At 40.5% G+C, this 26,171-nt stretch overlaps 1 protein-coding gene across 1 annotated transcript; it reads right to left on the bottom strand.

Annotated features, from left to right (window-relative positions):
• Window positions 1–1,696: 1,696 nt before the first annotated feature.
• On the bottom strand, window positions 1,697–23,114 carry GTF2B (general transcription factor IIB). The gene is made up of 7 exons (XM_057402734.1): window positions 22,994–23,114; window positions 20,420–20,526; window positions 10,519–10,652; window positions 4,665–4,811; window positions 4,399–4,528; window positions 3,553–3,834; window positions 1,697–2,201 (listed from the first exon to the last, which is right to left on the bottom strand). The coding sequence occupies exons 1-7, from the start codon at window positions 23,008–23,010 to the stop codon at window positions 2,068–2,070; spliced, it is 951 nt and encodes a 316-aa protein (XP_057258717.1). The 5' UTR covers window positions 23,011–23,114; the 3' UTR covers window positions 1,697–2,067.
• Window positions 23,115–26,171: the final 3,057 nt, after the last annotated feature.

Below are 26,171 nucleotides of genomic sequence, written 5' to 3'. Positions count from 1 at the left end.
CAAGAACTGGTGGGGTACCGTGCACACAGCTGCACACAAGGACATCACACATACCAGGAAACCTCATTTCTGAAGAGACTTCTGTAAGAGAAGCCATGTTCCTTAGCTTCAAAGCAGCTCAGTAAAGGGGCTGTAAATGCCTAAAAGTGAATTCAGTTAGTTACACTTTTTTTTTTTTCCTCTGCTTAGTTAACTATGGTTAATGCTTCACATTAACCATAGTCTACTGGGACCAGCAGTAGCTGGTTTTCAGACTATAAGGCCCCTTGAAGTACAGGGCTAGTACTGATGCTGGGCTACACTGTTCCTACTATCTCCATACTAAGGATGGCAGGAAGAGGCAGGGCCAGGTCAGGATGCTATGACCCTGCCTTCACCTGCTGCACTCATCTCTGCACAGATGTATTTACATTTTAGTCCAAGCAGCTTGTGCTGTATGTAACAATTTCAACTGCAAATGCTCACCACTCACATGTCAAGTGTTCTGCATAATGCCTGAAAGCATTTCAAGTAAGAGCATTATTGTAAATCTAAGTTTCAGCCATTTTTAACCTGTATGTAGTAGCTTTAACATTCTGCTCTACAGTACATTCACTGTAAAATAACCTTCATCTTTGCATTTCAAACTGTAACAGTACATTAAAGGTCAGGCCCTGCCGATACAAAGCACCTCACCTTCTCCCATGGATAAGGTCAAGCAGCTCAGAGAAAGCCCAGGTACTAGTGTTGCAGCAAAGTTTAAGGAAATATATTAGCTGTTAGAATACAATCCCTCCAACCTACCATGACCACCACCTTCAACATCTGCACCAGTTTTCAGGACTGCAACCAACAGCCTTAGCAGTGTAACACAACTGTGCTGCCTCTCCTGTTCACAGGGAATAAAATGTTGAGCTGCCACATTGCCATAGTCTCAACCGGCCCAAGAGGATTAAACTAAACCAGCACTAGAACAGTGGGGGCTATTGACAATGGATGCTGTTAGCACTGCCTTCTGGCTGGCTGAGGACCAGATGTAGAGCAAGCTCATCCCTCAGCTGTTCATTTTGGTAATTCAAATTAATTTGCACCTGTGATACAAAATTAACTTGGGCACCAAAAGACTCCCAGTTCAGTGCATTTGTTGCTTTGCACACAAAGGGACACTGTCAAGAGGCAGCTAGTTTCCAAAGCTGTTAGTTGGGGGGGGGAGAAGGGTGGGCTGAGTAACTTCTGGCCTTTGCTCCTCAGCACCTGGCCCATCATTTCAAACAAGGAAGTGCTCACACTTGGAATGTAACAGCACAAAAAGCTTGACCACTGGCCAGCCAAGCTACAGGGTGAGATGTTCAACAAAAACTTACTAGAAATACTTGTTACCTTCCTTTGTGCAGTACCTTGCATCCCAAAGCTCTCAGGAATTCAGCTGAACTAAGAGTCCTTACACTTCTCTTCAGCTACTTGGTTCTGCCAAATTCACAGAAGCGAAGCAGAGAGACAGGGCCAAGGATGGCACTCATCATTTCACAACAACCCACAAACCCAGCAGCACTTGTGCAAATATTCTAACCACTTCTCAAGCTACTGCTTGCACTCTGGGTCAAGTCACCCACTCAACTGTGCGGCTTACTACCAATACTAAAGCCACACTGGAGAGCCAAGAGCACTGAAGCAGCCCCTGACCCCATGTCAAGTTGCAGTCATGTTCACAAAGTGGTGTTTTTGGAAAATGGTTTATTTGGGAATTACATCTTATTTTCAGTTTTCCAAAATACATCTTACTAGATGCCTACAAAAGAAATCTAAATCAGTACAACAATATGAAATTAAGTTTGTTGTGACAGTCATTAAATATTTCATTCCACTAATATATACATACAAAATGCCACACAACAAGTTTGTTTACCCTTGGAATGTGTGCTGCGTCCCAGCAGTTGTGCTCCACCTCCGTATCCTTCCAGTTCCACAACATGAAAACTCAATATTAACACTTTGTACATCCTTTATTATAGGCAAAAAAATCAGAAGTTTCTTGGTTTTGGGGAAATAAGGGGGGGTTTAATAGAAATTGAAAGTATCTCTACAATTTCACAGCTGTGGTAGTTTGTCTACTGGGGTATCAAACTTGAAGTCTGCTGGGAAGAGATCTGGAGCTCGAGGGTAGATCAGCCTGTAGGATTGTCTGATCGTAACATCAGCCACACCAGCAATATCACCAATTTCTAAGACAAAAAACAGAGAAGTGATTAGTTTCCACTTCTGCTGTTTGAGTAGAAGAAACCAGCAAGCATGATTTATCAACAAGTGCTACACACTTTGCTTAATTCCCAATTCTCCCAGCAGCCTGGTAAGTATGGTTTTAACCGCAGTGACTAATACTTTGTACGTTTAACTGTCTTCTCACATGCCACAATGTAATTTATGCTATCAACCTTGAAATAATACTAGTTTCAAACTGGAGGAGGGCCAAGAGAAATGTGTCAGAGGCATGGAGCACTGTTTAGCATGCTGAGGAAACACTTGGTTGAGATGAACAGACACTTAAAATTTGTTCCATATTTAACTAAATTTGGAATTCAAACCTTGAACTGCACAAAAGCATTGTCTGAGAACACTGATGGAGTGTGGAGTATTTTGTTTTAACAATCACTCTTAAGAGACAATCCAATAGCTCAATGTGAGCAAGGATGAAGGCACCATGCTGTTCGAGCTCTAGATCACTCACATGCCCAAGACCCTGTCACCATGACAAAAGCTCCAGGAACAGAATAGCAGTGATTAATGCAGAACAAGGCACCACAACCTTACAGATATTCTCTACCTAAAAGCAGTTCTCCACTAAGAAATTGCTAGATTTTAAATGTTTCTTATCTGAACTAGACTAGACACATCAAAAGAGCTCCCACAGCCAGCTACTACCACTTGGATCCCTTTGTTACACCAAGTTTTACCACTGCAGCCTTGGCTCCTTTCCTTCCCTATGTACTGCTCCCACATAGGTACAATTCTCTTCAGCTCCAGAAGCTGATCCACACTGTTCTGGAGCTCAAGAGCAGCCCTGAACTCTCTCCTGGATTCCTAAGGGCTACCCTACCAGAAGAGAGTAATGCCAAAGGTGATCTATTATCCAAGCCTGCTGTCCCACCACTTCCAATCTTCATCAAGGCTTAGGTGATTCCCTGGCTCCTAGACTGATTAAAGACTGTAATCTAAAGCCATAACACTACATGTGACTGCCCCTGGTTTGCATATGGAGTTTTTTTATCGCAGAAGGTACACATACCAATGGCACAGGTAAAGCTAAAATTATGCTAATTTGAATGCACTGGTCCACTGCATTCAAGAATCCAACTCCTAGGGCCAGAAGAAAGTGAACTTGGTTTATACTGAGCATAGCAAATTACTGTTTTCAATTTGGGGAGCAAGAGATCCTGGTTTGGTCCTTGCTGTATGCAATTAGAATAGCAGCTTATCACTCCTTGCACAGACCTCATCCAAATTTTTCAGTAACGTCCAATTCTTTTTCAAGCAGTAAGACATAGGGAAGGAAGATAAAAAGGAAGGAGGTTTTACCTTTTTGTGTCCTTTTCTCTGCAGAAGCTTGTGATGCCATGTAAATAGCTGCAGCTGCGACAGAGATAGGGCTTCTCCCAGGAACCAAATCTAATTCCACAGCTTTACGGGCAATATGTGTTGCTGCCATTTGTACTTGTTTGGGGAGACCCAGATTGGAACAGAATCTTGACATGAAGTCTCCAGTTGTAATGAGATCAACACTGGTTTCAAGAGCCTTCAAAATCAGTTTAAAGCATCGGCCTATTTCCTTCTTTGAAATCCTGGACACTGCACAAATTTCTAAATGAAGAGTAAAAATTAAACTTCAGGCTTCTGTTCCCCCAAAACAGTCAGATTTGATTCTCAATATATTAAGACCTCAAAGAAGGCCAATGTCACAAGGACCACCACCATTAAATAAGCTTTGTATACTGTGAAACCTCCCAGTCACTTCAGTCAGTGAATGTTTTTTGTAAGGAGCTAACACAGTTTGCTTGGTTATGGGAATTTGGCCCTCAATGCCAGAAGCAGCTGTATCCCTGTCAGGGACCAGTTGCACATATTTACTGCAGCACTGTTGGTTTAAGTTCATGAGTCCCCATCATTCTTTCAAAGCAAAACCTTTTAAGTTTCACCCACATTCAGCATGACTTTCAGCTGCCTATTTTAATACATTATGACCCGTGCCTGAGAGCCTACTCCAGAAGTGCCACACATTTCCCTTCCTTCCCTCCCCAAAAAGTGACCTATAGCTCAGAAAAACCAATTCAACCAAGTCCAGGAATGAGAAAACCAACCTCCTACAGTGACAGTAACTAGACCTTTACTCATAGCAAAATTCAATCTGTATCACCAAAAACTTACCTTTAAATGTTCTTGGAACACCTTCTTGCCTACAGGCTATGTAGAGACAAGCCGAAGCAATAGCATCATTACTCCTTCCCTTCAGGCTCTTTTGCTCATACACTTGCTTGAATAAATTATTTGTTCGGTCCTTCAATGCAAGAAGACTATATTTAATTAACTCAAGGCCATTTAATTAGCAGCAGTATCAAAAATTCATGTGCTCATTAGATTATGCTAACCAAGTCAATGCCATAACAATTTAAGGACAGGAGACATAAACTTACAACTATATTTCTAGGGAGATTGATTCTGTCTGCCATGTTGGTGATCTCTTTAAAAGCATTCATCATTGCACGATCAGAGCTGCTCATAGTTCTGCGATTCTGGTACTTGGAATTCCCAAATTCATCAAAACTTGCTGCACCTGTGCCCTGAGAGAAGAACATTTTACTGTCAATAAAACACAAGCAACTTCCTCCTAATTTCAAGAGCAAACATCTTCCAGCTTTATACATCTTAACTCAAGGCATTCGGTTCCAACAGTTGGGCAAATGAACATCACTGAAGTAAATTATACAATTGAGCAGCGTTCCAAATATCAGGTTCTATACTTGGCACAAGTCTCAAATGATGAATTGATTTCTGAGGACAACGGAGTACACAGGGATTTTTCTCTCCTCATGACACAGTTTGAAGAATAAAATGAATACTCGGTAGCCAGTGTGCGCATCTCAATACTCCTGCCACCAACACTGAGGTCCATGCGTCGTTTGGGCTGCATCTGCACTGTGATGGACCAGCGAGTCAAGAAAACTGAATTTTATGGCCAAATGGAATACAGCTGTTATAATGACAACTCAATTATGAAAATGAAGGCATAGGCAAAGAGAACATCCAAACCAATGACCTATTCAAAACCAATATGATATTGTGGCTGCTAGCAGTTGCAAGCCTTAATTGTGGCAAATGTAAATACCCATATATTCTGCCTTTCCAGGAAAACCTAAAAGAAGAACTTTAGCTCTTTCGAGAAGCAAGAGCCACCAACTCAACTTGGCAACTTCAAAACAAGCTTAAAACATGCATTTGTTTTCTTTGTACCTTACAACCAAAAGTGAAAACTGCATATTTCTATTAAATATGCAGTCAATTTTGCCCAACTACAGGTCTAAAATCTTTGTCTTCAATAAGCCATCAAATAAGCAAACATGCCTGTAAATACTGCCATGTTTCTGAGCTGCCCAGATGGAATCGGAGCTCATTTCCTCTCTCCTGATCCATGTTCTTGGGAATTGCCCTTTGATTTTGAAACCTCTAATTCTATAATCTCTTTGGCACACATCTGCATTTAATACATATTCTTTGGCTGACACTTGCAATGCTCACTCTTGACCATTCACTTACACTGTTCCACTTCCCCACACCCAAGGACTCCAGTTACACCCCACTTCTGACACTGCAGACCTCTACTGCAAGACCCATACCTGGGGTGCACATACATCCTGCTGCGGAGAAAGGACTCCAGCACAGGATCCTCCCTCCCAGGTTTCTCTATGAGAGATGCTGGATTCAAAGATCATTCTTGGGTTTTTCCTACTCCTTCAAACATCCTTTCAGATGGAAAAAAAAAACCACCCAGAAATGATCCTGGGAACAACATCCTGGCTGCTCTAAAGGCAATGCCATTTCCTTGACTGGATGAGCACCTCCAACTATCCAAAGGTTACCAGTAAGGTTTAAATGTAAACAAAGAACAAGAATCAAGCACATCAAACGTGAGACCACAAAGAGCATTACAAACATATCTGCAACACTAGGCCTTTCTTGCAACACTAGGCCTTTCTTTTAGCAATTATGCCAGAACAACTTCTCTTGGCCTAAATATACACAATTCTCAAATTGAAAGGCTCCTTCCTGGCCACCACTCATAGGCCTGCAATGTGTTACTGGGGCCATCAAGTATTCTTCTTCACCACGGGAATTACCCCTGGTCCACTATATAGCACCCAGAACATTAGCAGTAGTAGTAATAATAGTAATGGTTTTCCTTTACCTCTCATGTTTGCCTTTCTTGCTTACGGTTACCTTTTCTTCCGAACAACTGCTTATGTATATTGAAGCTACCAATGCAGCTATAGGCAAGTATTCTTACATACCCTGTTGGTATGAGCACTTCCCAAGAGTCATACCCAACATACAGCTCACAACTATAAAAGGGTTAGAAAATACTCTTCCATCTCAACCACTTAGGTAAATCACAACCACTCTCCCTGCATTTACTACTGAAATGCGTCCATCACTTTCCTCCTGCACCTTTCAATCGAGGGACAATCCTTTTGGCTTCAGCCCCTGACAATCATGTTAGGAATCTGCTTCCCTTCATGGAAAAAACAGAAGGGAGACAGTTATAGTGGAAATCAAATTGACTTTAGGAACTGTGTTGTTTACTGTTGTGGCCTTTACAAGACATCTATTTATACCTTTCCCATCTCAGCAAAAAAGGTACCTGTCAAAGTTCTACCTGTTTGGCTTCCAAACAAAGCAGAAACCTCATGGATACATTCCTGGAAACAGCCTCAAAGATAGGTAGAGTGAGAAAACACAGTCCAGTAAACAGTGGCGATCTCTGAAGGGGCACAGCAGAGGTTGGTTCACGGTGTTGGCAACCAGCAGCTTTGTACGCCTTTAATAGCGGAGAGCAGAAGTATCATCCACATCACTGACCTGATGTTACCCACAGCGCCAAGGAATGCCCCCAGATCTGACAGTCTTCTTGCCCAGTACAACCAGCTCACACAGCTTGACAGAGCCTTTCTTTTCAACCATCAGCCCTTGATGTCCTGCCACTGATTCTCAATATAGCACTTCTAGATCCAGGCCACACAGTCTGACAACAACCAGCTTTCTTACAGAGGCATCTGATCAAAGGATAGGAATTCTGTACCAAGAGATTGCACCAGTTTCTTGTTCGACCAACCTAAATTCTCTTGTAATTGCAGTTACTACAAAAACTAATGGATTAATTACAAAGGGTGACAAAAGACAACTTTTTTCACAAGATAAGTGGCAAATCTTAAAGTTTTCTCTTAGAAAAGAGTTGTTCACATCACAGCAGTTCTAGAAGCTGCTTGCTCTTTTTGTTGAGGATTTTAGAAAGAACTGAAATCTTCAGGCAGTCAAGTCACAACTAATGCCAGATTGCACCACACCTCCAATTGACCTGCATTGGCCACCAGAACAAACACAGTACACAGTACCTTTGGAGATACAGGTGTGTGCCAGTATCCTAAAGATCTGTCTGACAAATGCAAACTATATATATAGTTTATATATATATAGCCAACTATACGATTCGTCCTCTTCTTCAGAGACACATTAATCTTTCCTCCTGAACAGACTGTTGCTGCCTCAGACAGATGGGTCCCTTAAGTACTAAAACCAATTAGTAACTAATCCCTTTGCATGGGCAAAGCAGCCTCTGTTTTGCTGCTAGTTGATAAAGACCACATACTCCTAGCAGAGAGTCCTGAAGCAGCACAGAGAGGAGAGTACAAACCATTCTGTGAGGCAGAACCGTCCCATTCCTTTACTACTTCAAGGCAATAGCCAGTCATCAGAACTTGACTGTTGTACCTCACAAGTGGTTCAGATTCCATTTCCACCTACATTCCCAGGAGTTTACAACAGATCTGATAATTCTCATTGCACATCATATTAATGTCCCTCTCTTTTGGATTTTCCACAGCACGGGTTGTGTTCGTATTTTGAAGTAGGGGCTTTTTTGGTGGTGGGAGTGGTTTATTTGATTTAAAGATCCTATTATCTCTAATTAGCTCTACCTCAAGCAGAAAGGAATATCTCTGTTCCCTGTCCCCATGCAAAAGGGATCTTTGGCACACAAATCCGGGGTCCATTCCAGGCCACTCCAAGAATTGTTGTTAACTGAGAAAATACAATCTTGCCCCGATTCCTTCTCTGGCATCATGAAGGCTGTTCTCTACTCTGTCAGATACTACTTACCCTCCTGCTGACTACACCAATTTCACCCTTATTCAACCACTGTGCATATCTAGGTCAATCCTCATCCCAGCCTGCTGCTGGCAGGGACTTCAGACAACTGCTTCAGAAAGGTAGTACTTCCTTTAGTTTTGCTGCAAAATTCATGCTCTTTCTGCACTGATAGGAGACCTCTTCATTTGCTGATATAAGCTGTTCTCTGGGGGAAAAAAAGGCAGCTCCTGACACACAGTCCACATCAATGAGCTGACATCCCAGAGTCCCAGCTCAGTGGCAAACCAAACATAAATTCTTGTACAGAACACATCCTGGTTTGTCAAACAGATTACCAACTTCCTGTCTCTCTTCTGCAATTCCTCCCTGTGCAAATAAAATACCCAAGCAGGACAGATAACCCTCTCCAATCTGATCCTGGTAGTTCCAGTACCGAGATGCTTTTATTCACAGTTCTCATGGGTTCATGCCAGATGGACATTCCCACATCCTGTCTCCACTGAATGGCACTCCTTACTATGGCAAGTTTGTTCATACTTATTTCAGATGTTCTGGGCTACAGCAAAATTGTCTGAATGTCTATCTCCAATTCCCTCTCTAAGGCTACTATCCCTCTTATTTTATACAAGGACCTCAGCCTCCAGAGAGAAGAGGGTTAACAGCACAACTAATTGTTCTAATTGTTCACCTGGATACAAATTCTATACCTTTAGCTGAAATATCTTTTTGAACACAGGGGTTCTTAAAAGAGCTCAGAAGGTTATCCCACCTACTGAATCAAACTGAGCCTCCAGAAACAAACCCTGTACTTATACAGGCCCCAAACAAGACAACAGCGTGAACCTGGAGCAAACAGTCCATTTCTCCACCTGTCTCTAAAGATGTCAGCTGTGATAAAGATCAGAAATACAAATCAGCAACAGAAATCCAAGCCCCGGTATCTACAATATTTCTGGACCTATAGAGGTCACATTAAAACGCCAGTGATTCTATAACACTACTTCACAAAGCTACTTAGCAACACCAACCTTTTTAATGGAACAGTACAGAAATTTGTTTGCCTGAATGGATTCTAAAAGCCACCATAAGGCATCCTAAAATCTGGTGGGCAGCAATGCTTGGAGTTGTCCAAAACATAAGCACCTACTTGGACAATTCTTTGAATAGAAGGTTTCCTTTTCACCGGTGGTGAAAAATTAGCTGTCTGTATCTGTACTCACTAGGTGACTTCATCTCTGTGAAGAACTCCTGGTCAAGAAGTACCCATACACCCATCCATACATGTTTAAGTACATCTACTTCTTCACCCTAGCAACATCACTGGAACAAAAGCTTCTAAGAAACCCTAGTGTGCATATACCTCCACACACAAAGCAGCAATACATTATTTAATAGTTATTTATTAGCAAAGAGCTGAGGACCAGCTCTCATGAAATAGGCAAGAAACACACAAAAATCAATTTGGATCTTGCAGAAAAAAAAAAAACAGAACACAAAGGACAACAATGAAAATTTACCTGAGTCACTACTTCAATCATTAAAGGCAGTGCATTTGTGCAGTTAACCTTGCTTGTTTTCTCAGGGGAAACTGCAGGGGAAATGGCTGTACCACTGAATTTCAACTCAAATGTACATTATATACTTTCTTCTGGAGCACTCACACCATGAAAGAATTCTACATTTAGTGCCTGAATATTAACTGGAAGAACATGCACAATGTGCATGTAGAACTCAAGGTCTCTAATATTAATCTGATACAGATTTTATTACCAAAATGTGACAGTTCAAGTTGGGCAGTACCAGCTATTGAGACCTCAAAACTAATTATCTGTTATTTCAGAATCATCCCCAATACACAGGCTAAGTCAAAGGGTTTCTTTAAAGACTGCAATATCAGCTTTTCTATTTATAGCAGCATACCAAGGAGTGGCAAGTAATCACAGAGCACTGCAAAGCTTTCCCCTGCTGAAGGGGTCAGGTCTTCCCTGCTACCCCCAGGAAAGAGCTGCATTTTACAGACAAAATCTCTTTGTAAATACATTCTCTGAATACTTTCCCTGCAGGTACACAAATGTACTTGACGTAAAAACACTGAAATTTTGTAAAATGTAATATTTTAAGTGTTACCTTGCCAATCATTGTACTCAAGTCGCCATCACTCAACAATGGATTCTGGGTATCCCCCACTCGAGACGGATCTTTTGTGGCTTTGTCATTGCTGAAAGTTCTCCACTCCGATCCTACATCTATGACCCGGTCACCTGAGTTCACAGAAAGCAACAGTCTCCATTGAGCTTGAAATATTTTATTAAATATCATAGCTCACATATCCAAGTTCTCCATTAGAAGAGGGCAGCCTGTTGGCATTCCCAAACAGAGCAGTAACTTGCAGGACAATGTACCAAAATGTTTGGGATTTACAAGTTAAGCTGAAGTCAATGGGAAAAAAGCAAAATGCAACTAGAGCTGCAGAGAAAACAGAGAAACACATCCAGAACTTAGAATGTTATAATTATCCTTAAAGAGTATTGTGAAGTCTTCAATACCAAAAGGAACCAAGACCCTGATATCAAGCTGGAGGTTGTGGCTGCCTACAACATTTGCAGCATTTAGACAAGTAAGTTACTGTAACATAACAAGTTTGCTTGCATTTGCCATGTGTTCAAAGCTGTGCATGATAGGTAATTCACATGTACAATCTTATTAAGCTGTAGTAAATCACTTCTGAGCATGAACTCCAGATGCTTAGTACTCCAAAAGATACCACCTTCTAACCCACCATAATGACATCTTGAAGCTTGATTCTTGCTCATGACAGAAGGTCTGACCCTGCCCAACTGTTTATGATGCTTGACAGTATCAAACAATATACATATACAAAACTTATTTCCTTTTAAACTCAATCTACTCTGTTAAACCTGGAAGAGTTTAACTAAAGATTCAGAGTAAGCAGAAAAAACACACTAAACACATTCTGTGAATGAAACAACATTCACAGGTCTGGTAAAAGCTACATCTCAAAAGCGCTGCCTACAGAGCAATACTACAGAAAGTTTTAAGAAAATACATACAGAAAAGCACAAAAGGAACACTTTTCTTAGTGTTTTGCAGTAAAGCAGATTACAGCTGTGTAGGATATTAGAAGAAGCTACATTATAATTATACGTTATAACTGTCACCCTGCTTTGCTAAACGTGAAGAAAAATTCACTATCTTTTTCAGTGTTTAAGTGTGTTATAAAAGAAACATCTGCCAAAAAAAAAAGTAGATTTGACTGCAAGAAAAATGTTCAGTATGGAAGTCTCAGGATGAAACCACAGAGGCTGATTTGAGCTGGTGAAAATATAAGTTAACAGACAAAAGCACTCTTCAAACAATAGAAATACAAGATACAAAGCCACAGGAAAAAATAGCAGCAACGGACAGTGGTGTAACTGCACAATTACCACAGGGGATATCTATTCCAAATGAGGAATATTATTCTTACCATAAAGGAATATGCTTGAAATTCAAAGCTGTGAATGAATCATAAGGAATCATCACAAACAAAAAGAATATATTTAGGTTAGAGTTAGGTTGGAGGTGTTCTCACGAAGACTTGCCAGACATGCTAACAGCTATGCTCCACCTTCATATACTGCTCTAATGAAAACCAATAGAGGGAGAAACATACATAAATAAAAATAAACTAGAAGTATAAGAATACAGCAGAGTTAAAAATGGCACAGATCTATTCTTTCTGCAAGCTTAAATTAGCAGACAGCATGTCCTCTAGCTCCTGGACCGTGTAAGTATTTGATTCAGTAATGCTCCTTCTATGGCCTAGCAGTAACTTTACTTTAAGACAACCCCCTAATACTGTTTACAGCGTCTAAAAAAAGCAAAATGTACTTAAAATTCTGGCATGGTATAAATAGAACACTGAGTACAGGGCAATGATGTAATATTTTTCCACACAAGTGGGAATGACCTAAATGACTCACTCAGGGATCTGCCTTCTTGCAACTTGTGAACCATTCCTGCTCTAACAAAAAAGAGTTATATCACTGCCTGATTTGGCAAACATATTACAAACAGAGGATTGAGACTACTAGTTCAGAGTGAGAAAAGATTAAGTAGAACAAATCACTGAATATAAAGCATTTGTGTAATTAAGATACAGTAAGCAAATACCTTTAGTTTGCCAAGAAATTTGCTACTGAAGAAAAGAAGTTTTTCCTGTATGTGCTCAGTCTTATTTAAGGCATACAGAGGTCCTAGGAAGTACATTCCACCTTTCAAAAGCCTTCTATAAAAGTGACACAAGCTAGAAATAGGAACAAAAATGGAACAAATAGGCCAAAAGGTTTTCATAGGTAGAAAAAATACTCAACTACAAGCAGCTGATCATCCCATTCAACACACAGACACACAAAAACCTCGTGGCATTTATCATTTGTAACTCTTCAAAGCATAAGAGCCAGTCCGGAACTGTGATGTTGGTACAGATGAAATCAAACCCCACCCTAAGTGATCAAAACAAAGTCTTGCAATACTTAAGTCAGTCTTACAAAAAACTGTGTAAGGAACCAGCCTTAAAGACTGGCCCTGAGGTAACATTTCAAGTCCTAAGCCGAATTGGCTGGGTCACACACAGGTCCTGAAGCACCTGGAAAATGGGCCTGACAGTCAAAGAGAGTCAAAAATAAGCCTCCAATAAGTACCTTATAAAAATCATCTCTGCTTTCTCACATCACCATTATATTGGTATTGGTAATGGTAACCAGCTGTGATAAGTATGGGAGTGGCTGCTTATGCCCTTCACTACTTCCTTTTGATGCAGTCCTTTTGAACAAAAACAAGCTTCACTGGATGTGGTTACACAAGACACTCCTTTATTTAAGCTTTCAAACCAATGAGTTGGTCTCAGCTTCCTCCTCCAAATTACATACAAAAAAAAGCAGTTTACAGGACCAAATCTCTGTGGAACCACCTTCAGACTGATGCCTTGAAGCATCTTTCTGATCATGAGTGTTCCTCCATTGCCCCATTTCATTTTGTCAACTACACTTCCAGTATCCAGTTACTCTTTAAAATACAGTCTAACAGCCTGTCACACAGGCTCTAGTGAAAACACACACTGCAACCTTCACTGACTCAGGTTACCCACCATATGAAAAGCTCATTTAGGGAAATGCAGAACTGTTATTCAGAACGGAAAACCCCAGACCAAGGTTGCTTTTCTTCACAACTGCCAAATGCAAAGAGCATGTGCTACAGAAACACAAGAGGAAACTCGGGTCAGTATCAGAAAGTAAAATATCATTTCTAACTACTCCTAAAATTTAGCTTAAAATTATATCTGTTTGCTCCCCCCCTTAACAGAGAAGGCAATTTCTCAAGGGAAAATATTTTCCTTCAATAAGCCCTGAATTTACAATTACATATTTCTAGAGAAATAATCCCAGCTATTTTAACACTGCAGTTACTCATAATACACAAGTATTTTATTCTCTTTTTCCATTTTGTATTATGTTACATGAAGACAATACAGCTGCAAATTGAAGATGTTTAAACAAAACAAGAAATAGGATAAAATTCAAGCCTCAAGTAATGTTAACTTCCATATCTAGTCTTGAAACAGTTCAGAGAAGGTATGTTCTTAAAGTCTCTTCCAGGGAAGCTTCAGTGTTAGCTGTCCATTGACTGTATCAAGTTCCATATATTATGAACTAATATTTTAATCTTAACAAATATGGTATTAAAGTTTCTTTGCATTTTAAATACTTACTGTACCTAATGTTTCATTCTTAGAGTTAGTTAAGGAATCTGCTGCCATCTAGTGAGCACATACATTATACTTTTAATTAAAAGCATTTTACAATGCCAAATTTAAGAAAAGTAAGATATAGAATTACAATTCATTTCAGTCAACTCCTTATTAACCAGAGTAATGAGGTGCTGAGACAAACTGTAATGAAAATCCTTGGTAGCAGGCTACAAGATGGGAAGAATTGTAAAGACATGTAACTCTGCACAGAGCCAAGCTGAACTGGGCCTTGTGTTTTCCAGGCCAACAGTCCCAGCTATGGCTCATACAGAAAATGCTCTAACCCCTAAATCACTTTTGAAACTCCTGCTGGACTTGCTCCAGCAAATCTCTACCTTTCTACTACCAAGGAGCCCAGAATTAGACAGAGCATTCCAGATATCTACTCTCCCATGTTCTTACTTATTAGCTTACACACTGCCCCATACAGTAGTACTCAACTTTATAACTTCCAAAACTACAAAGTTATCTTGTTTTTAATAATGCATTTGTGGTGTTAATGATTTATCACCAACAGCCTATTCACAAGATTGAAATAAGAAACAGAACCAATACAGGCTTAAGCAAATACAGGTTAAACAAAACCAACCAAATAAAACCCCACCAAAACAAGAAACAAACATACGAAGAAACCAACAGAAAACCTCAACTAGTTTACAGTCATCAACAGCATCACAGGTACTACAGAACCTATAAGCAATTATGGATTGAAACAACAGTACCGTGCTGCAGGCAAACAAGTGACAGAAGATTGAGCAGCTCCTGCTTATCAAAATAATGACAAATCTCAAAGGACTTCCAGCTTCCTAAACCATCAACTTGTAATAATTCTGAAGGAAGGAAATGGAGTAAAAATGTTAAACAGTCTGGTGGACGTCTGGGCAGTTGAAGTTAAACCCTTCCAGGACTTGTGGCCTTTAAAAGACAAACACCTCTAGTACTTCCAAAGGATGTTCCAAGATGCAGAATCTTAATGAAAAGCCATGCACCTGCTATACATCACATCCCAGAAATAAGAGGCTTTGGACTCTTCTTCCATCAGGAGTTCAGGTCATCTGTAGACCTGTTTACCCTAAATTGCTTTGTCAATCTGATAAGGAAGTAAGGAAAAAACATTCCCTAAATAGGATGATTTCAATTGTTACTGTTACTCCACTGGATAAACTCTAGCACTTCAACTAATGGAAACATTCTTCATAGTGGCTCTCAAACACCTTTGGTTCCCAGCCTGGAACCCACTAACTAGAAAGTCTCCTCCACTCTCCAGGAAAATTCATAACAAGAGCAGAGCTTATCACAAAGCCTGACAAAACATGCCACTTTTCGGCATCTAAACTTTCCACTGTTGCAAACATACTTGCTGAAACAGCTAAAACCGTTACCCATCTTTAAAGGTGAAATGGGCTTGACCTATAACACAGTCTATTTAAAATGCTGACTGAAAAAAGCTGGCAAATTATTTACTTCATATTATGAACTGCCTGCGTAAATCAAGCATCCATGAACGCTCATGCAAAAGTCACACTCAGAATTTAAGTATCAGCATCCTTTCTAATTAGTTTTCCTGTGGATACAGAGGTTTTTTGGCAAGGACTAACTTCTGTCAGACATTTTTTTAGTCCTCTGAATACCAAGTGCAGAAGCAGTAACCAGATATAAAGGTGCACCTCTAAAGATCTATGCCTTTTTATTTAAATACTTTAAATTGAGACCTCACACTTAAGTTTTAAATGTTGGTAATACTCACAGAAAGAAATAACCATGAACATACATCCAAATATGAAGAGACTTCAGCACTTGGAGGTACAAAGATACTAGAATAGGTGTAACTGGCCTCTGCTGGACCCAAGGCAGAAATACTTGGGCACCTTCTCCACTTAGAAGATACCACCAATAACTGATAAAAAAAAGGTTTCTTTGGTTTTCAGAAAACAAGCAACTATGTATAGATGTAATCAATCCTAGCCCTAATGATAGACAACCTGAGTAATGGACTGGCCAGCAGAGATGAAACCACAAAACCCCTTCCCACTTATTGATTATACTGCAGAGGCAAAACCCCAACATCTGCAGCACAGTTAAATCTTGTCTGCTCTTCATAGACCATACCTGAATTTAAGATGCACCATTCAGATTTCAAACTTTTCAGAAGCATCAGCCATACCAAATATTCTGACAGCATTTCCTAACAGCCTCGCTGCTGACTACAAGCTGCGGAACATTTTCCCACACACACACACATTTTCTAACTGAACACTCAGGTACACACAGAATCTGGAATAAACATTTGAATATAGGTCAGAATCTGATTCAAAACTTTAAACAAGTTGCTACGTATCCAAAGCTTCTTATCAGGTGAAAATAGACTTCTGTTTCCAACTGTTTTCTGTTTCCAGATTAACTTCTCCCAAACTCCTCACTGCTTCAACTCCTGCACACTAAGACAACATGTAATGAAACTACAGAGAAGTTAAGGGATGTCTTAGATCAGGAATGTGTTCCTCCCTAGCCGAGATGCTACACAGCTGTACATGCCCCTAGAATCACTCTTACTCTGCTCTGAGATCCAGCTCACCACCCTGCTATATTGAGAAAATTCAGTTACTTGTATTCCACTATGATACTGCTTTCAGCTCCTTTGGGTTTATCAGCTGACTTACTACCTTTTAGGTAGTAAAAAAGGCTGCAAGTAAAATACTTACTTGTCAAGAAAGAGATACTAGCCTTGTGTTCTTGAACAACATAATTCTCCCCCCATCGAGTCTGTCTGAAGAATGAGACACAGTCAATATTTTTAAATTAACACAGAACTAACCACTTCTCCAAACCTAAAGAATGAATGGTGAATTCTTAAGTCAGCACACTGACTCTACCATACATCCTAGAATGATTTGAGATAACTATGGCTAATAAAACAGACTTATGACAGCAGATAATCCTGGACATATACTTGCAAAATTTTAGATGCATGCTATTCCAGGCTAACATCAAAAATCCATGGATAACTGCCAAAGTCTCCAATAGCTTTTCATGTAAAAGGCAGTAAGCAGGAAGAAAAGTTAACAAGCTGGAAACAGTTACTATGAAAAGATGGAACCCAAGTTAACCCAGGAAAGGTAACAATGAAAAGGCAGATGAGAGTTTTTAGCAGACTGAAGCTGTATTTAGAAGCAGTAATAAACCAGCCACCAGCTTCAATCATACTGACATGACAAGATTTGTTTCAATACTGCACAGCAAAACAGCAGTTTACTCCAAACAAGTGAAAAAATGCAAAGAAAAAAAAAACAGCATACTGGATTTAACTTCAAATTTCCATTTTGAGACACTAAGAACAATACCTATAAGTAAAAAGCAACTTTGAATAAAGAACTTTTTCAAAAAATCCCTTTAAAAAAGTAATACTTCCAATAAACAGCTCTGCCTAAGACATGGAATTCAACTGCTAAAGAGATAAGCTTCTCCTTTTCCTAGCCTCCTACTCTCCCAAACTTACCCATTTCTTTCCCTAATACAATCTACTGTAGATACAATCTATGTATCTACAATACAGACCTAATACAATCTCAGTCATGACGCTAGTTCCATCTCATATTCCCAGAAGATTGATCACAATCCTGAAAATGATCTACGCACCAGCTATTTTATCCTTTGACACAGTTGTACATTTAATTCACACTTTGTAGTACTTTGCCATAGCAAGCAAGAAAAACCTCAAGTGGAAAATACACTTTGTCAAAGACTGTTCATCTTATTCCAGCTACACTGTGCTAAAAAACAAATAAAATCAATGAAATCACATTACTAAACACAACAGTAAAATAAATGCACAAAGTCAGCCTTTAGCATTGAGCCCCACATACACCAGCAGAGCTCTGGAAAATATCACAGTATTTTCAAGTAAACCTGTAACACTTGGGCTACTAAGTATATTGAGTCTTTTGGGTTTTTGACTGTTCAAACTGATCCCCCTCAGTGATAAAGATCCCACTAACTTTCAGCCCACCTCCAGACATGTTCTCAGGGGTCCCTATTCCCATCAGCTACACAGGATGACCTGGGTAAGCACCGGAACTCAATTTCACAACTTTTCTGTGTAAGAACAGGAAATGAAATCTTCCCTCTTAAGGGGAACTTGTATCGAGGAATGTGAAACAAGCACACAGAAGTTCTCACTCGGAACAGAATTTTGCCTTCACTCCTTTGAAACATCGCTATTTCACACCCATTACCCACAAAGAGGCATCAAGAACTGGAGCTGGTTTTCTCCTTCTCTAAATATCTTACCAGAAGAGAAAACATTGAATATAAACACTTCTGTTTGCTCATGCACTTTTCAATTACTTATCTTCATCTGATTTGTGTTTTTTTCCAAACTACCTGTTAGATACCCTAGGTAATGAATTGAACACATGCAGGTAAACCACATTGCTGAAGAAAGGCAAGACAGAATGAGACCAATTAGCATCACGAAATGTTAAAACCTTTTAATGATAAATCTGTAAAAAGGCCTACTTAAAATATACAGCATGCTTAAAGAAAAACACACTACTTTTTTTTACCCTAATGTTAGCTGTAAAGAAGACTAAGACCATTTAAACACATTTTGAAAACTGAACTTGGCAAAAGTTTCTGTAAAGATATTAATGATGCTGCTCATCAAAAATATTGATGATTTGAGTTCAAGAAGTCTCCAATGTTACTGATTCAGAAGAGAGCGTAAAACTCTGAAGCAAGAATACCTTATGACTAGGTAACAGAAGGCACATGAACTGAGACTTCTGAGAAGCTCCCAAGTTCCTAACAGTGAAATGGATCAAGCAAAACCACTCCCTCTTCTTCTAAAGCCAGAATTACTTTTAAGTTGCTAACTGATGGACATGGGCTTTTCTACATTTCGGTTCAATTCGTATAGCAGCCACACAGAGAGCTGAATATGGAGTAAACTACTTGAAAGCAGTAACTTAGATGCCTATTACCATATTTCAAGAGGAAATATTGCTGTGGCTATTTGAATTTCTAACCAGCAAATTTATTACATTTATCAGAATTTCTGCAACTTAAACCAGCCCTTCTTTTAACAAATCCAGTAACAGTCCTCCCCCTTGATTTTAAATGGTTTCATCATTTTAAAGGAAACTGGTACTCCAGGTTCAATGTTTTAACATTTACTTTAATAAACTATGTGGATGCTTGTTTTTTGCATAAAAAGGAACTTATTTTAATTACCTAGCTAAATTAGTACTACTTTTGCCAGAACTTATTTAACATTCAGCATTACGCTAATACCTGTATGAAAACCATGAATTCAGTACAAGAGCCAAGAAAATCACCATAGTCTGGGACAGAGAAGAATATTTAGCATCACTGAACAAATAACCTGAATATGCACCCTCAAAACAGAGGAGTTTCTTCTGGCCATAGCATGTATAAAAAAATTAATAGAAATAAATGAGGTTTAAAGAATGACCATAACATGAGCATGAAAAGTTTCCCATGCAAAAGGAATAAAGACAAGAAGATGCACAGTAAGATGCTCATCCTAGGAAAGATACATGCAAATGAACATGCAGCATGTTCTATGACAGCATGGTTCTCTCTGCCTCTTATTCAAAATTACTTTCATTTTATTTATTCCATTATACTTCAGAATACAGTTTAGACTGTGGAAGTTGCTGCCACATTAACTGAATAAGAGAGCTCAGCAGAATTCCAGAGGAAAAACTGGATATTTACTTTGGATAGTCATGCAAGCCTTAGGAGAAGCAATTAACAAGAACAGGTGCTGGCAAGGATATAAAGATAATTCCTCCAAGGCAGAAGATAACCTGTAACCAAGGGAAAACAGTTTTTTTTTTAATTTTTTCTTTAAGCAAGTTATTTGACAAAGAGCTTTTGTTACATTTCTTATACCTTCCTGTCTGAAACAACAGTCATTACAAAAGACAGAATACTGGACTAGACAGCACAATACCCTAATTCAATATTACAACATATTTTCAAGCTTTAAAAAGAGTGTTGCTCTTTTCATAATGAAAGAAGTTACCAACAGGCAGACTATTCAAAACAGGAAGCTTTCAGCCAACAGAACATCATAAAACATTTAGGCATGAAGAAAAAGGCTTTTAATACTCAAAGTACTATATACCAGTTTTGTGGGAAAACAAATCTACACACACAGGTTATATGGTAATTCACAACAGTAGAACAGCTACTTACCTACTACTAGCCCACACTCGGAACAGATCATATCACCTGCTCTGTAATCCTCCACTAAAATGGAATCTGGATGATTCGGGCAAGTCACTCTTGGAAGTACATCCAAGCTAAGAATAAAAAAATTAGAAACACTTGTTACTTTTAACCAAGCAGCTGCATATCCAAAAGTGGAAGAGTTCCCTGCTGAAAACAACACTTTAGTAATACAGAATTTAGTCATTTAAATGATAGAATATTAACCTTAACACCTGAACTTCACCTTTTAAATGCTGTAACACTATATTTAACAATCAAGACTTCAGGTCATCTTAATCTCCTATTTTTTTTTGTAATGCATCCTTGTACCAAAACCACACCAAATTTAAACATCAAAAATCTAATTAACAGACTTGACTAAGTGCAGTCTGACTCGCAGTCTATCCCTACATGAAGCTCCCCAAGAAGCTAGTGGTGATTGCTTCATTGCAAATGAATGTTTTCAGTCCTTCTAACCAGACAGGTATTACTTACCAGGTCCTTAAATCGGGAAGTACTGCAAACACAACATACACGTTTAGAAAATACCTGGTTCTATCACTGGTTTAGTATTTTCAGTATTTGAAGAAAAAAAGCCCATTTTAAATTAAGCCACTCATTAAATGTTGTACCTTAACAAAAGCAATCAGCTCATGAAGGGGACTATGAGAAAACTGCTCTGCTAATACGGATCTCACACTCATGCATCTTTAAGAACTACAGCAGATATACAAAAAACTTTCTATAAAGCATTAGCATCATTTAACACAACAGTAGGGTAATAACCAAGTGTTTTAAAAGTAAATACCTCATTCAAGCTACTAGTGACTGTTAAGTAATTATGTTAAAATCAATCATTTCAAAACTGAATATCTACAATTGGTGCCCGTATGTTCATCAAAACCGTTTTGCTCGAGCTAAAACGCAGAACGCACAGAAGGTGATCACAAAGAATTTGTCATGAGCACCCACCAACCTCAACCAATGCCAAAATATAACTTCTAATCCTTTCAATTGCAGAAAATATCCTATCAAAACTTAAATTTATCTGAGTTCTCCCCTCTCTACTAGTCCATTATTTCAGTCTAACCTATACATTCCATCTAAATTTTTACTCTTTAGGTATTTCTGATGAGTCAAAAGTAGAAAACCATCCCATTTTAATCCGGTAACTGTTCAGAAAGACTTAAAAGGAAAATTGAAAAAATCAACATCACTATTAATAACAAAGCCTCCAGAAAGAGCATGTACATACTAGATCTTCAGATGTAAATTACATCCAAATACTACACAGAAGCTCTTTAAAATATTTCTCACTATTCCCAGCCAGTAGTTTCATGACAAGAACACAGTTGACAAAGCACGCACCATCATTTGACATCTGGCTTTAACCCAAAGGCTAGTGACACACTAAGCAAAAGAAAACAAATCCAGAAGCCTGGAAAAAATACTAATGGTGTTCGGGTTTAGACATTACCTTCACAAAGCATTCTGAAAATTAGTCTTCCTATCCCAATTTTAACTCCTTTATCTCTCTATATATACACATACTGTGCTTCTTATAACATACAGGTTCGAAACACTAAAGGAAAATTAAGGCAATATGCTTAAGTATACTATACTCGATTCAGTATACTAAAGGAAGATGTATGGCACGTGTGTAAATGTCCGTCTCAGCAAATAGCTGCCGCGTTGTAGTAAGAGTACCAGGAAGCACTCCCTAGATGCCACGACGGGTTCAGGAGTCGCAGAGGCACTCCGCAGTCCCGCTCCATGGACCTCCCTTTATTTCTGACTTGAAAGAAAACCTCGATGCATCTCCAGGGAAAAAGCCCGATACTCAACAGGTCTGGCCACCCCCTAGTACCGGTACGGATTTAGGGTGGGAGCCTAAAAGCTGTTTTCAGGACCCGATAACCTGAAGCCAAACCAGGGAGCAGACGCCTGGGCTCAGAGGCTGCGCTGAGCATGAGCGACACCGGGGGCTCCGCGCCCAGGCTATGCCCACCCAGCCTGCGCAGAAGGGCACTCGATCTCCGGCCTTATGGCGTATCTCCAGCCCAGCCGAGCTAGGAGCAATCCGCGCTCCGCTTGGCCCTACAGGATAAAGGGTTGTATCACCAGCGCCGGTAATACCGAGGGGCCCCGAACACGCCACGGCTCACCACGACACCCCCCACACACACACCCACCAAAACGCTCACTTCCCTTCAGAGCGCTGCCGACTACTAACGCCACGAAGCCGCAAATCGGCGGGCTCAGCCCCGGCGCTCCCCACCTCCGGCCGCGCTCGGCCCAGCCCACACGGAGCAGCCCAGAGAGGCCTAGCCCTCCGCGACCCTGCAGCCGGCCCGGGAACAGCGCACAGGGCGGCCCGACACACTGGAAGCCGGCTGCGCCACGAACCGAGAGCACGGAGCTACAGACACCGGTCCCTCCCCAGGCAGCAGCAGGGTCAACGCGGCCATTTCCTCTCCTGGGCAGAGAGAGATGGCGGCGCCGTCCCCGTCCCCGTCCCCCGCCTCCACCCGGACGGGCGGCGGAGCCGGCCTGCCGTACCGGCTGGTGGACGCCATCTTGCCTCCGTCCTGCCACAGAGCCGAACGAAGTCGAGCGGCGCCGCAAGGGGCCCACTTATATAAGGACGGCGGAGGGGCGGGGCCTGCCCTGCTCGCTACGAGTGCTGCGAAGGGGCGCTTCCCGACGGCAAAGCATGCGGGATGGTGGTTGCGGATTAGGGTTCGCCTTCTGGATCTAATCGATCAAACGAGGCCGGCTCAAACGCCCGTATGCAAGCTCAGAGGCTCCAGTTTACACCGTTACGCCCCAAGGGACTAGCCGTATGCAAAATCAGTCGGTATATCTAGCAACAACAAGAAATTTTCAAGCTCAAGCTGTAAAACAGGCAAACACCTTATCCCGTTGGTATGAGCCCCTCCTCACTGATAACGAGAGAGATGACTAGGGCAGGAAATAGAAACTGACGTTACTTCAATGCTTTAAAATGATCAGGATTGAAGTCTGAACAGTTGTAAACAGGCTATCTATTACACAGATACAAAGGGCTGCTCAGGCCATTTAAGACCATGCCTGCACTATACAACAAGAGTATTTTTCAATTTGCTAGCTTAAAGAAGAAAATTCAATGGGGTTGAAAAGTTTCCTTAATACTTGCTAATACTGAGTTAAATTCATTATCACACAACTTCCAAACGCTTTTCCATTGATAATTCTGTTAATTCCTTTTGGAATAAAAGAAAGCTGAACTATTAGGGGATGCTAAGATACAATCTAAAGCATCTCTTTCTCCATTTGCAATGACCTTTTTCATACATGCTCAACAAACTCCAAAGAAGAAATAGTAATGAAAGCAGAATCACTGTAGCAGTCAATGGGAATACAGCATGTGGTATGAAGCTCCCCATAAGCTCTGAAAAGTGTACGCAGCTGCATCTGCAGCAGATGTGCCTCATCAGCATGGGCAGTCCCACCAAGCTTTCCAGGTTTGTCCTGACTCCTCACAGAATCTGTTCAATTCAAAAGATCATCTGCCAATGGCTGTCAACAGCGGGTCCCTCCTGACCCTATTCTCATTAACTAGAACTGAGAGTTGAATTTCCACCAGAGCAAGACAATCACTTTCAGAAATGTTGCAATAAATACAACTGATCATATCTCAGGATTTCTTTATTCCCAGCCTGCAGCAATTTTTCAAACACTTGCCCATCAGCAGCAGGGAAAAAGCAGTCGATGTGGCAGATGGTAATACCACTGCTAACATCTCTGTCAACACTGGATCATTTGAATAACTTACAGAAAGCTCACTAGCTTTCCCATCACAGCAGTTACAACAGTAATCCTATTTTGAAACTTAATTCATCATTCTGGAGTTTCTTTAACTTCCACACAAAGTATCTCATGCTAGCTACGGTCAGTAATAAAAATGGGGAATTGCAATTCTTACATTGCTAATAATACCAGCATAATTTCAATGAGATATTTAGATGCCTTTGCAAACACAATGAACAGTACATTAATGAAAACGAGTCACTGGCTCTTACTTGTATCTCTAAAGGTCCTTTGTTGATTTAGGCAATGGTTATTTTGCTAAAATAGCAGATGTCAGTCAAATGCCTTGAAAGAGCAAATGAAGGAAAGAGTAAGCAGCCAGAGCAGCTGAATTATGCTTGGTAGGTTAATTCATTCCTGTGCTGCATCTTATGGGTTCAGACATCTGATGAAACAAAAAGATTACTTCATTGCAGCACCTGGACAAGATAGGAAGAAAGAAATTTAAACTACTCAAGTCTAATACAATGGGTCCTGTAATGTGAGGGCTGTGGTTCAGCTGAGCACTACACAGCCCCTGGTGGGATGGGAAGAGAATATGAAGACTGAAAGTGAGAAAGACTCATGGGTTAAGATAAAAAGTTTATTTATTCAAAATAAGTAATACTATATTTTACAAATTTAAGGAAAAGAGGGGAAAAAAGTCATAGGGGAAACTAAACCCCAAGACACAAGTGTTGCAAGTAACAGTTGCTTACCGCTAATCGATGCTCAGCCTGTCCCTGAGCAGTTGGACCCCCTGCCAACCTCCCCCCCCAGTTTTATTTCTGTGTATGAAGTCATATGGCATGGAATATCAGCTGTCCCAACTTTTTGTGCACCTCCAACCTACTCTCTGCCAGGTCAGTCTAAGGTGCAGAAAACACCTGGATGCTGTGTAAGCACTGCTCAGCAGTAACTAAAATGCAGGTGTTACCAGCACTGTTTTCACCACAAATGCAGATCACAGCCCTGTTGTAGCTACTATGAAGAAAATTCACTCTATCCTGGTTAAAACCAGCACACACAAATAAGGCTCTGCACCTATACTATCTTTAAACGCTGGCCGCCTGTGTGCCCCAACTCAAATCAGGTGCTTTAGCAGGTACGTTATTATCATACTAATGAGATATTTGAAACAGTCAAACACAAAAATGGAAAAATTTGATTTCCTCTTCAGCCCTGCATATCTTTTTTCTTTCATGCATATTATAGACCAATCCTCCACAGGGTGTCCTATTTGCCAATGAGAGTAATGTAAGTGTGTTACATAATCTTTTGGAAGCAGTGATGTATATTTTCTTGCTCTCATGAGATCCCACTGGCATACTGTGTTCAGCTCTGGGGCTCCCAATTTAAGAAGGACATGGACCTGCCCAAGCGAGTCCAGAGGAAGCCACAAAGATGCTGCAAGGACTGGAGCACCTCTCTTGTGAAGACAGGCTGACAGAGATGGGCTTGTTCAGCCTGGAGAAGAGAAAGCTCCAGAGAGACCTTAGAGCAGCTCCCAGTGCCTAAAAGGGGTCTACAAGAAATCTGGAGAGGGACTTTTGACAAGGCCTGGACAAGAGGAATGGCTTTAACCTGCCAAAGGGGAGATTTAGATTAGACACTAGGCAGAGGTTTTTCCCTGTGAGGGTGCTGAGGCGCTGGCACAGGGTGCCCAGAGAAGCTGTGGCTGCCCCATCCCTGGCAGTGTTCAAGGCCAGGATGGATGGGGCTTGGAGCAACCTGTCTAGTGGAAGGTGTCCCTGCCCATGGCAGGGGGTTGGAACTGGATGAGCTTTAAGGTCCCTTCAACCCAAACCATTCTGTGATTCTATGATTTATTTCTTTAACAGAGTATGGAAACATTGAAATAGAGGTGAATGGAAGAACCCTTAATACCCGACTACTGTTGTGAGGCCAG

This window comes from Pezoporus wallicus, unplaced genomic scaffold (genome assembly GCF_028554395.1).
Source record: "Pezoporus wallicus isolate ANWC-B61680 ecotype Strahan unplaced genomic scaffold, APGP_CSIRO_Pwel_v1 contig_8333, whole genome shotgun sequence".
NCBI classification, from domain to species: Eukaryota; Metazoa; Chordata; class Aves; order Psittaciformes; family Psittacidae; genus Pezoporus; species Pezoporus wallicus.
The sequence above is the reverse complement of the archived record's forward strand: the minus strand, read 5'-3'. Positions and strand labels throughout refer to the sequence as shown.